Genomic DNA, 12620 nt, shown 5'->3' with positions numbered 1-12620 from the left:
AAGGGGAATAAAGTATCTTAGCACTTACTAATGAAGATCAAAGGCTACAGCCCTCAGTATGGATTGCACCTCAACATAAAGAAAACAAATATCCTCACAACTGGACCAATAAGCAACATCATGATGAACGGAGAAAAGATTGAAGTTATCAAGGATTTCATTTTACTTGGGTCCACAATCAACAGCCACGGAAGCAGCAGTCAAGAAATCAAACGACACAGTGCATTGGGTAAATCTGCTGCAAAGGACCTCTTTAAAGTGTTGAAAAGCAAAGATGTCACCTTGAAGACTAAGGTGCGCCTGATCCAAGCCATGGTATTTTCAATTGCATCATATGCATGTGAAAGCTGGACAATGAATAAGGAAGACCGAAGAAGAACTGATGCCTCTGAATTGTGGTGTTGGCGAAGAATATTGAATATACCATGGACTGCCGAAAGAACGAACAATTCTGTCTTGGAAGAAGTGCAACCAGAATGCTCCTTAGAGGCAAGGATGGCAAGACTGTATGTAATACTTTGGACATGTTGTCAGGAGGGATCAGTCCCTGGAGAAGGACATCATGCTTGGCAAAGTACAGCATCAGTGGAAAAGTGGAAGAAACTCAACAACACAGATTGACACAGTGGCTGCAAAAATGAGCTCAAGCATAACAATGATCGTCAGGATGGCTCCGGACTGGGCACTGTTTAGGGCACTGTTTCGGTCTGTTGTGCATACGGTTGCTACGAGTCAGAACTAACTCGATGGCACCTAACAATTACAACAACCTCAAAAGGCTGCTGTGAGGATTAAATGACAATAAAGTTTGGGAAGCGTGCAGCACTTAGTAAGGCCTAAATAGATGTTTGGAGACCCTGGTGGCATAGTGGTTAAGAGCTACGGCTGCTAACCAAAAGGTCAGTAGTTCAAATCTACCAGGCCCTCCTTGGAAACTCTATGGGGCAGTTCTACACTGTCCTATACAGTAGCTATGAGTAGGAATCGACTTGATGCTAATGGATTTGGGTTTTTTTTTTTTTTAATAGATGTTACCTGTTCCTCCTGTTATGTTACTACTATTATCTAATTAAAAGCACTGGTAGTGCAGTGGTTAAGAGCTTGGCTGCTAACTAAAGGGTCGCAGTTTAATCCACCAGCCAAACTTTGGAAATCTATGGGGTAGTTCTACTCTGCCCTACAGGGTCGCTATGAGTTCGTATCAACTCAACAGCAACAGGTTTGGCTTTTTGGTTTTGCAAGATGAAGGAGTCCCTGGGTGGCACAGTTAAGCATTCCACTACTAGCTGAAAGGCTGGCAGTTCGAATCCACCCAGAGGCGTCTCTGGAGACAGGCCTGGCCATCTGTTTCTGAAGGATCCCAGCCTTGTAAACCCTATGTAGCAGTTTTACTCTGCACACATGGGGTCACCCTGAGTCAGAGTCGACTCCATGGCAACTAACAAGAAGATGAAAAAATATATGAAGGTAAATTTTAAAAAATAACTGAATCACACTGATTAGGGGCCAATTGTACACATTTAAGTTTTCACGTTTCAAAATAAAACCACCATAATTCTCCCAGCCTCTCAGGGAACCGTTTGCCCACTGAAATTCCTTCCTTAGGGGTGTTTCCACTTTCTGAGAGCCCTGCAAGTACCTCAGAGAGTTTGGGAACAGACACACTGATATTTGAGTTAATCATCAGATTGACAAAGTAGCGAGTCAGTATCTTCTAATTTTAATAAATCACAAGGATTCATTAAAGTGGCATACATAAATGCACTCAACAAATTATGATTATAAAACTAGGCTCCAGTTGTAAATGCTAAATAATTTACGTCAAACCAATGCCTAAGTAAATAATTTTATTTTTTTATTACTGCCCTCTGACAAGCTATGATAGTACAGTCATAAAGTAAATTATTCCAAGCTTATATATACATATATTTTGTAGATGTTTGTCTTTTAGTGGTAGATTATCCCCTCAAAAACCTTCACTGGTTTCCACGTGCTAAATGCCTGTTTCTAGCTCATAAAATCCCTTCTCTGCCTTTCATTCCAGCCACACCTACCTATTCCTTCTTCCCTAAAAAGGCCAAAAGCTTCCATGCCAGTATTTACCCAACTGCCTTTGAGGGGTTAAGAAAAGTTAAGTAGATTTTCCCTACAGGATTTCTGTGAATTTCCAAGAGAGCCATCTGGTACACAATATTACACATTAAGAAATTCAGGCTCAGTGAGGTTATATGACTTGCCAAGGTCATACAACTAGTAAATGATAACACCATTTTCAAACTCGGGTCTGACTAACTTGAAGCCAATGCTCTTTCCATTACCTGCACTATTATGGAAAAGTTCAACACTTAATTGCTAGTGTGAGAAAGCAGGGTTTACAAATCACCTTCTGAAATAGATGGACAGGTTCCACCTCTCCTCTTTCCTTATCACGCTTTCACATACTTGATAAAAACCCACTGTCGTCCAGTTGGCTCCAGCTCATAGTGACCCTACAGGACAAAGTAGAACTGCCTCATAGGATTTTCAAGGCTTAAATTTTTACGGAAGCAGACTGCCACACCTTTCTCCCTCGGAATGGCTAGCAGATTCAAACCACCCACCTTTCAGTTAACAGCTGAGCACTCAGCAATTGAGCCCCCAAGGGCTCCTGATATACTTGACAGTGACTACAAAAACGATCAAAGGTGCACAACGAAGAACAAGTTTGCACAGTCTAGAACTAAACTGCCTCCCCTCACAACTATAAAAATGAGAAGTTGTCTATTTTTTAATACTCATGCATGAAAACGGTAGGGGGAGATGAGGTAACTCTTTTGTGATTGCTCTTCTGAAAAATACATCTTTCAGCTACCTTTGTTTTTAAAAAAACAATTTAACTCTCAGTTACCATTGAGATATCTAGACTGTCCTCTCTATGCCCATTTGAACAGGAAGCATCTATGGCATGACACAATAAGTCTTGAGTAAAAGAACAGACGAGAGAAGAGGATATGTACCATCTGGCTGACAAAAGCATACTCAGTAGCCCCCCCGAATCATGCTTATGAGCTCTGCAAGCACCTTATTTTGAAATTACATTTGCTATCATTGTCTCAAATAGTTCCTTTATTTACATTGTACTAATAAGAAATGATTAAAAAAAAAATTTAGATTCCTTTTACAGTTTAAGTTTTAGTTGGAGCTCTAAATAGCATTTCATACTAAGTATACCTATTAACTATGTCTATTTATACACTGTAGATGTAGTTGTAGATATTGATAATAATTATTCCCAGAAGGCTAAAAAATGAGGTAATAAAACAATTATTGAAATAAAAAGGAAAGAAGTAGCTACCATAATTTGTGGCTCAGTTTATCATGTAATGTGTATTTCACTCTTAAAGAAAAAAAGTAGAACACAGTAAACGATATTAAAATATATATATAAATTATGCCACATAATCTACAAGGCCTGCCAGGCTGGGCTGGTCTGAGCCGCACCTACCTCTCCCTCCACTCTGGGCCTCATTCACTAGGACCTGCCTTCTCTCTGCTCAGCGAGGCTTGTTTCCACGTTATGTTCCCTTGCCTGATCTTGGTGTGGCTCAGCAGCCTTCATCACCTGTGTCTCCGCTCATGTCACTTCCTCAGAGCGGCTTTACTTGACCACCACCCCTGCCTGAAATAGCAGCCCCACCCTCCACCCCAGCCCTCTCTACCCCTTTCCATGCTTTGCTGTCTTAAGAGTGCTTATTAAAATCTGTAATTCCATGATTCCTGTCTAACTTTCCTACTACATTAAGCTCTAGGATGGCAGGGATACTGTCATTTGGTTTGCCCCTGTGTCCCTTATAGGGACCCAGAAGTGACTGGCACAGTGTGGGCACTCAAATGTGTGAATAAATGCAGCACATGATGACTTTTTTTCCTATTCTCAGAATACACATAAAATTGGCAGTCCTCCAGTAACCCAAAGTTTCATTCTCTTGTATGGAGGATTGCTATGGCCGGAGCCAACTCGATGGTTAGCAAACTGAGGGCAAATAATATACTTTGTACTTATTTTGCACCCCAGGAATTACAGGGACTAGCATATCTTATTGCTTGTTAATTTGGCTCAACTTTCAATCTGCTGGTATCTGTTAGAAAAGCAACAAAACTGTATCATCACAATATATCAACTATCGCTTCAACACGCAAAATAAAACTTCGGAAGGCCCATTGGGAAAGGGGAACAAAAATCTGTCAAGCATAATATATTCTTCTGACGAATTTAAACATTTGTTTTAAACAGCGATTTCTACTGACTTGGATCCAAGTAGTCTCATGCTGGCTCTTCGTTACATAGTAGGCTAGCTACAAAATCAAAATAAAATCCAATATTGATTTTTACAACCTTGTTTACATTATCAACTCACCACCATCAGTAGCAAATAACCAATAAAGTCAAACAAACCACACTGTAATAGACTGTCTGCTCTACTCAAAGTCTGAACAAATAACCAATAAAATCAAACAAATCACACTGTAATAGACTGTCTGCTCTACTCAAAGTCTAAACAAGAAGTTATAGCTTCGTATCATAACAGAATTCCACAGTACCTGCATTCATTAACAAATAAAAACAGAAAAAAAAAAAAAGGTGCTAGGCACTGTGATTTGCCCATTTTAGGCCCTATGCAAAATTTTCATTTTATAGTAATTTTATAGCAATAGCTACAATGAGGATCACATTTAACAAATATCTGGCTAGGCTAGTGCCTAGCCAGTTAAGTCTTCTTAAAAGGTCAACAATTTAAAGCAAAGGGAGCCTTACCTGACAACTACAGAGATTACAATGCTCCATGAAATCTGTCAGTTTATTCTCAGAGAGAAAAGGTCTTTCAAAAACTAAGTTACAACATATAATTACCTTCAAATTGCATAATATCTACCATATACGTGGTGCTCCAAGTTTTTCTGGTGTCAATAAAAACTATTTAACCGTAGGTATTTTTTTTATTACTCCAGGGTCAGATTATTTGTTCTTACTATTTCACAGTTTTAGGAGTTCCTTAAAAGTTTTTATTTTATATTAAAAAGTTTACTACTTGCAACAACAAGGACACGGGTTAACCTCCCCTCCCATGCCTGCCCTAGTAGCAAGCATGCTCCACTTCACCCACCCATCCTATAGACGTGAAGTAATATTACAACCAAACAAAACCGCAAAATGCAAAAAAAAAAGTTTATAGGTCCTTTACCTTTTTTGGGTCTACTGATCCATCTAACCTGAACTGTTTACCTGTGTCGCTGATGTGATGTTCTGCAACGGAGTAAGTTTGTGGAATACCTGGTGCCACGTTATCCCAGACCTGCTGCAAGGGCCAAGGGACAGATGAGGGAATGATGGTACTGCTGTCCCTAGAATGCCTGGTTCTTCAGAAAACTCCCAGCAGACACAGGCTTGTGAGCATTTCAGGCGAGAGGGCCGACAGGACACCCAGGCTTATGGAACGCCACTATTCTATAAACCAAACCAAACTGAACCCATTGTCATTGAGTCGATTCTAACTCAAAGCGACCCTATAGGACAGAACAGATCTGCTCCGTAGGGTTTCTAAGAAGCGGCTGGTGGATTCAAACTATCGATCTTTTGGCTGGCAGCCAAATGCTTAGACCACTGCACCACCTATGGCAGCAGGTTAAACATTTCTTTCAGTAAAGGTATTTTTAGGGAATCAGTACAAATTAGCAAGGCAGACTGTGTCAGGTTTGAAGCATTTACCAAAAAAAAAAGTACATTGAAAACTGTGCTACTTTAATTCTAGAGTCATTTATCTGGCCCCTGTCAGAAGCTCCAAGAACACACCACTACCACTACCACTTTTCTATACAGTATTTTGTTAGATTTTGCTCCTGTCACTTCAGCAGTTGCAATTTTAAATAATAAGAGACTTGGGGGAGGGGAACTGTCATAAAATAAAACCTAAAAGTATTAAATGCTTATAAGTACCTAAAACCCAAACCGGTTGCCGTCCAGTTGATTCCAACGCATAGCGACCCTATAAGGACAGAGCAGAACTGCCCCATAGGGTTTCCAAGGAGCAATTGGTGGATTCGAACTGCCAACCTTTTGGTTAGCAGCTCAGCTCTTAACAGCTGTGCCACCGGGCTCCTATAAGTACCTATCAATACCCAAATTATTTATAATTTCCAAATAAAGATACTACATTATTCGTGTTCAAAAACTTTCCAGGACTGAAGGATTTTTGAAAAGAAAAAAAAATTCACAAAACATATGACAAATACATCATTTATTCTTGTCCCTGAAGCTGCCTCTAGTCGACTTAGGGAGGAAGGACACTGTTTCAGTTTGCATTAGCACCTGTCCTAGCAGGTTTTACAAGGTTAAAAGCCATCCTGCTGTAGTAGGCCACGACCAGTTCTGGCTGCAACATTCAATCTGTCATGGGATTTCACTTTATTCTAAGACTATCACATGGAGTGAGCTTCCATATTAAAGAACTAACTTCAAACAGCAATTCTATTAGCTCTTTTGTACAGTGAAAATTTAATACGATTTGTATTTAAGTCATGTCAGTTCTTCACGGACATCTGGAAAATTCAACCTGATTTATAAACACACTAAACGATACAGGCCAGGTCTTGAGGATGTCAAGTGTCTGTGCCAGGACAATACACTCGCTCTCAATAAACCCACAAGCGTATAACACAAGCTGGTGTTTCTTGACTACAGGCTGTTCACCAACACTCAAGCCACGGAACCAATAATAAAATCACACTTCATTTGCAGAGATGTCTGAATGAAAAATCTATAGAAGTTCAAGAACACAAAGCCATATTCAAGTGGGAGAATGGCAACCTCGATACAGCACTTGTAAATCTGAAGGAGAGAGGAAATTGGGTGAAAGCCATTACGCAGGAAAGGGGGCCATGGGTTCCTCAAGGAAGGAATTCAGGAAGGCCTGTCTACAAAGTCCTACCCAAATGAACCACCTATTGTACCTAAAGGCCAAATCTCCCCGTAAGGTTTTCAGGAGATACAGGTTTCAACTACTTCGTCTACATGCAAATCTGATCCACATTTTTCAAAAAGCGCCCAAAAGCAACAAGTCAAACTAAGTGTGTTATCGGCCTCAAAGCAAGTCGCCAAGGTCTAGCTGGAACTTTGAACCCCGGAAGGCTGCTCCAGGCCCAGTGAGAGCTGGTCCCCGCCCCTTTCCACCTGGCGCCCTATTCCGGAGGGTCCACCCTGGGATGCATGGGGTGGGCTGCCTGCCCGGCGCTGTTCCAGGGCACTGGGTTGGAGCTAGCAGTGCCCTCCCCAACTTCTCTCCTCACCCCCAGGACTGCCCGCCACTGTTTCCCACTTACTGTTGCTGGACTTGAGGTCCCGGTGCAGTATGGGCACTATGGCCTCCTCGTGCAGGTAGAGCATGCCCCGCGCGATCTGCACCGCCCAGTTGACCAGGACGTGCGGGGGGATGCGACGCGCGCGGCGCGGGCCGGGGGCGCGCGAGTCTGCGGCGGCAGCCAAGGCGCGGTTGAGCGCTCCGCCGCGGGCGAACTCGAGCACCAGACAGAGGTTGGGCTGCCGCAGGCAGACGCCGCGCAGCTGGATGATGTTGGGGTGCTGCAGCATGGAGAAGAGCTTCGCCTCGCGCCGCACGCTCTCGGCCGCCGCCGCCGCGTCCTGCTCCGGGTCGCGCCGCGCCGCCTTCACCGCCACCTCCTGTCCCTGCCAGGTGGCCCGGAACACCTGCCCGAAACCGCCGGCGCCGATCAGCTCCTTCAGCTCCAGCCGCTCGAACTCGATGTGCACCGGCGAGCCGGGCCGCGGCGGCGGCGGCGGGGCGGGAGGCGGCGGCGGCGGGCAGGCGCCCGGGCGGCAGGGCGCCACGTAGTTGGCGGGGAAGATGCCGAGGCGCCGCTGCACCTGGCCGGCCCACCAGCCCTCGTCGCCCGACACGGCGGCGTCCTGGGACAGCACCTCCACCAGCTGGCCGCGCCGCAGGCTCAGCTCGTCCTCGCCGCTCGCCTCGTAGTCGTAGAGCGCGGCCCACAGGCGCCCGGCGCCCGCCGCGGAGCACGAGCCGCTGGAGGAGGCTGAGGACGACGACGAGGAGCCGGCGGCCGCGGGAGCCCCCAGCGCCGGGGACGCGGGCCTGTCGGCCGCCCCCGCGGCGCCCGGGAAGGCCATGGAGGGGTGGTCCAGAGGAGGAGGACAGGGTCGCAGGGCTGCGGGCTCAGCCTCCGGGGCGGCCGGGCGGGCGCATCGTCCGGCGGAGTCGCGGTGCCCACGCCCCCGGAGCCGGCCACGAGGAGGGAGTCCGGGGGTCCGGGGATGGGGAGAGGAGGGTTACAGGGCCGCTGGGTCCGCTACCCGGAGGCCCCCGCCTCAGCCCAGCTCTTCCTCAGTGGCTCTTGCTGATGCAGCTGCACCCGCGGGCGCGGGCGCGGGCGCTCCATGGTGGCTCACGGGTCCTCCGCCGGCCTGAGAGCGCGGGCCGCCCTCCGCCCTCGGCACCGCCCCCGCCGGCGCGCCCTGCCCGCCGCCCCGCCCCTCTCCGGGCCTGCCGCGCCCCTGCCGCCCCGCCGCGCCCCAGACGTCGGGGCTCGCGGGCATTGGCACGCCGAGCCACGTGACCGAGGGAGGGAGCGAGCCGGGGCGAGGGAGCGAGCCGGGGCGAGGGAGCGAGCCGGGGCGAGGGAGCGAGCCGGGGCGAGGGAGCGAGCCGGGGCGAGGGAGCGAGCCGGGGCGTCTGGTCCAAGAGGGAAGAGAAGTTTTTGGAAAATTGTAAATTAAGTACAGGGTGGTGGTGGTGGTTGGTTGCAGCAGAGTTCATTCTGACCCATGGACGGGCAGAGGCTAGAGAGCTTTAAGGATCCAAGATCCGGTGCTTTAAGGTGTGAAGGAAGGGAGTGAATTGTAGCGCGGAGGGAGTGACAGGACATCTCTGAATAGGTCGGAGAGTGGTCCCAAACCTGGGACGGGGCAGTTGCCACATCACCAGGCCTGGTGTATTTGAAATCAAAGTGCATTTTACAGGGAGTAGGGTGCGGGTGACAGTACAGAGCGAGCTATAGGTCTGTACACCCCCGCAAGTCCCTTCATCATAACCTTTAATTCTTTGTTTGCGTTACTGCCTCCTCAAATGGAAAAAGGAGCCCCTGAGCCCGTGAACCCACCAGTTTGGGTTGATCAGACATAGGAAAAGACTGGCTGCTAGAGGCCCTGACCTCTTAAGGCTTGTTTCCCCCCCGGAGGTGGGCTTCATTCTCTCCCAGAAAAGGTAAATAAGGTAATAGAGTCGTTATACACAGAAACTCAAGTCCTCAATGGTGTGCTGACTATTCATTAAACCAGTGCCATAGAGTCTTTGCTGACTCATGACAACCCCATGTGCGTCAGAGTAGAGCTGCTCCATAGGGTTTTAAGTCGCTGATTTTTTGGGAGTGGATCTCCAGGTGCCTTTGGGTGGACTCAAACCTCCAACCTTTCAGTTAGCAGCCACGCATAGTTAACACCACGCAGGGACTCCTGAGTATGCATTAAGGGTGTTTACTTGGTGTTCTATCATGTGGGATAAATAAAGAGCATACAAAGTGTGTACCTAAACATTCAGGGAAGCAGAACTGCTGCTTCTCTTGATTGATAGGCCTCACCTCCCTCTATTTGCCCTGTATAGCTTTCTAACAGATTTAGAGAATAAAAGTTTTATATTTGGAGCTAGGAACTCTTTCTGGTCTAAGAACAGGGAGGAATTTTGGAATTTTCTCATAGGAACATGCATTCCTACTCTGTAGTTTGTTAACGAATGCATTTGTTTTAAAAAAATTTTTTTGAGAATTTACTGATGAGAAGGGTTATTAAAAGGAATAAAATAATTAGTTCTCATGAAAAAGATTGCTACTGTTAGATGTTAGATGTAGGCAGTCTTCTCTTCCTCTGCAGCTGAAAAGGTAGCAGTGTGGTGCCTCTTTCTCTCCTGGGTTTTCTACTTTTCCCAGGCCTAGACTCACAGGGGCTTTCCCTTCTCCATCCTCTTAACCCCATCCTACCCCCATTTACTCTCTATACTGATGGAGATGTGGGAAGAAACTCTCCAAGTATAAATTTAAAGTAACCACTGACTGTTTACTGAGCACTTACTCTGTGTAAGACACTATGCTAAGGAATGGCAGATACAGGGACAAATGAGCAAGGCTTCTGCTCTAGAGATGACAAGAAAGAATAAAGGTCCACAACAAAAGAACAAACCAACTTGTCTGGACTTAAGGTGAAAAAAAAAAAAGGTGAAGGAGCAATTAATTACAACTGGGGTGGCTGGGGACTGCTTTGTGATTCATCATTTGAACTGAGTATGATTAGAATTAACAGGGCAAGGGAAGAAGGACATTCCAGGCAGACAGAATGAAAATACAGTAAATAGTGGCCTCAGGCAATGGCAAGAGGATGACAGGTTCCTGTGGCAGAGGATGAGGCTAGAAAGATAGAAAAGAGTCAAGTTATAAAAATTATAAAGAGCATCCTATAGCATGCTAGACACTCCTGAAGTGTGGGTGACAGGAGAGATTATTTTAGGAGTAATGAGAACAGGACATATAATAATATTGACTCATATAATGAGAAATTCATTGCCTTTTCGGTTTTCTTTCAATCCTGCTCATGCCATTTATTGGCTTTATGAACTTGAGCAAGATACCATATCTCTTGTGGCTCAATATCCTCATCTGTAAAATGGAAATAATAATAAACAGTACCTATCTTGTAGAGTATCTCGTAGAGTTGTTTTAGTAGATCATCAGGCCTTTCTTCCTAGTCTGTCTTAGTCTGGAGGCTCCAATGAAACCTCTCTACCATGGGTGACTCTGCTGGTGTTTGAAATGCTGGTGGCATAGCTTCCAGTGTCACAGCAACACCCAAGCCACCACATTAGGACAAATTGACAACAGGTCAGTCTTAAAGGAAATAGAATCGAAATGTTCCTTAGAAGTGAGGATGGCAAGACTTTGACTCCCTTACTTTGGACATATCATCAGGAAAGACCAATCACTAGAAAAATAAGACATCATGTTCAGTAAAATAGTCAACAAAAATGAGAGAAACCCTCGACGAGATGGATTGATACAATGGCTGCAATGATGAACTTAAAATGTACCCACAAACATGATGGCACAGGACCAGGCAATGTTTCATTATGTTGTAGATAGGGTCATCTTCAGTTGAAACCAACTTGACAGCAACTAACAACAACAACATCTCATGGAGATGTTGGGAAGACTAAATGAGTTACTACATAAAGGACTTGAAAGATGCTTGGCACCTAGTAAGTTTTCAGTAAGTGTTGGCTGTGTTATTAATATCCCTTTTTAATAAAGATAGAAGGAAGGTCCTTAGCTTGGCCCCCTTGGTAGACCAGAAATTCTATTTGTTTTTGTATTTCTAATATTTCTATTTATGGTTGCCTTCTGTTTTATGACAAGTGATAGGAATTTTCTGTTCAAAGTAATGGAAATAAGTTTTATACTCAATTTATTTAAGTAAAAAAATAGTCAACAGAAGCTCATCGAACCCACATAGGGTAGATCCCAAAAGAATGTCATCAAGACATATTATAATCAAACTTGCCAAAATCAAAGATAAAGAGAGAATTTTAAGAACAGCTAGAGAAAATGAAAAGTCACCTACAAAGGAGACTCAATAAGACTAATCTCTGACTATTTAGCAGAAAGCATGCAGGCAAGAAGGCAATGGAATGACATATATAAAGCCTTGAAGAAAAAAAATTGCCAGCCAAGAATTATGTATCCAGCAAAACAGTCTCTTAAATATGATGGCAAAGTTAGGTCATTTCCTGATAAACAGAAGTTTAGAGAATTTGTTAAAAACCAACCAAAATTACAAGAAATACTAAAGGGAGCCCTCCAGTTATAAAATCAATAAAATCGGATTACAACCCAAGTCTAGAACACGGGCTCAAACAAGCAGATATCAACCCAGGCAGGGAAGTCACAAAAATAAATCAAAGCTAAAACTTTGAAAATAGGGAAACAGAGATGTCAATATCTAAAAGATGACAACATTAAAACAAAAAAGAGGGATTAAATAATATAGGCATAGAATTTTTATATGGAGAGGAAGTCAAGGCAATATCAAGAAATAAAAAATTGATTTAAACATACAAAAATAGGGGTAAATATTAAGGTAAACACAAAGGAAACTAACAATCCTACACATCCAAAATAAAAAACAAGAAAAACATAAAACCAAAACCAAATGCAAAATTAACTACAATGAAAAAGATGAAAGGGATATACATTAAGAAACATTAAGAAAAATGATTCAGCACAGAAAATTAAGTGGAACAAAGAAACTGTCAACAACACACACACAAAAACAATATTAGAATGACAGCACTAAACTCATACCTATCAATAATTACACTGAATGTAAGTGGACTAAATGCACCAATAAAGAGACAGAGAGTGGCAGAATGGATTAAAAAACACGATCCATCTATATGCTGTCTACAAGAGACACATCTTAGACCCAAAGACACAAACAAACTAAAACTCAAAGGGTGGAAAAAATATATCAAGCAAACAACAATCAAAAAAGAGCAGGAGTGGCAATA

General features: G+C 44.3%; 1 protein-coding gene across 1 annotated transcript in view; it reads right to left on the bottom strand.

The window, feature by feature from the left end:
- MAP3K21 (mitogen-activated protein kinase kinase kinase 21) overlaps positions 1–8182 on the bottom strand; it is a 70005-nt gene extending 61823 nt beyond the window's left edge. The window contains exon 1 of the mRNA XM_010591015.3: positions 7357–8182. Within this exon, the coding sequence (XP_010589317.2) occupies positions 7357–8182 (826 nt within the window). The remainder of the gene's footprint in view (positions 1–7356) is intronic.
- Between the last annotated feature and the right edge of the window lie 4438 nt (positions 8183–12620).

This window comes from Loxodonta africana, chromosome 25 (genome assembly GCF_030014295.1).
Source record: "Loxodonta africana isolate mLoxAfr1 chromosome 25, mLoxAfr1.hap2, whole genome shotgun sequence".
Taxonomy (NCBI): Eukaryota; Metazoa; Chordata; class Mammalia; order Proboscidea; family Elephantidae; genus Loxodonta; species Loxodonta africana.
Note: the sequence above shows the minus strand (reverse complement) of the source record. Positions and strands in the feature narration are given on the sequence as shown.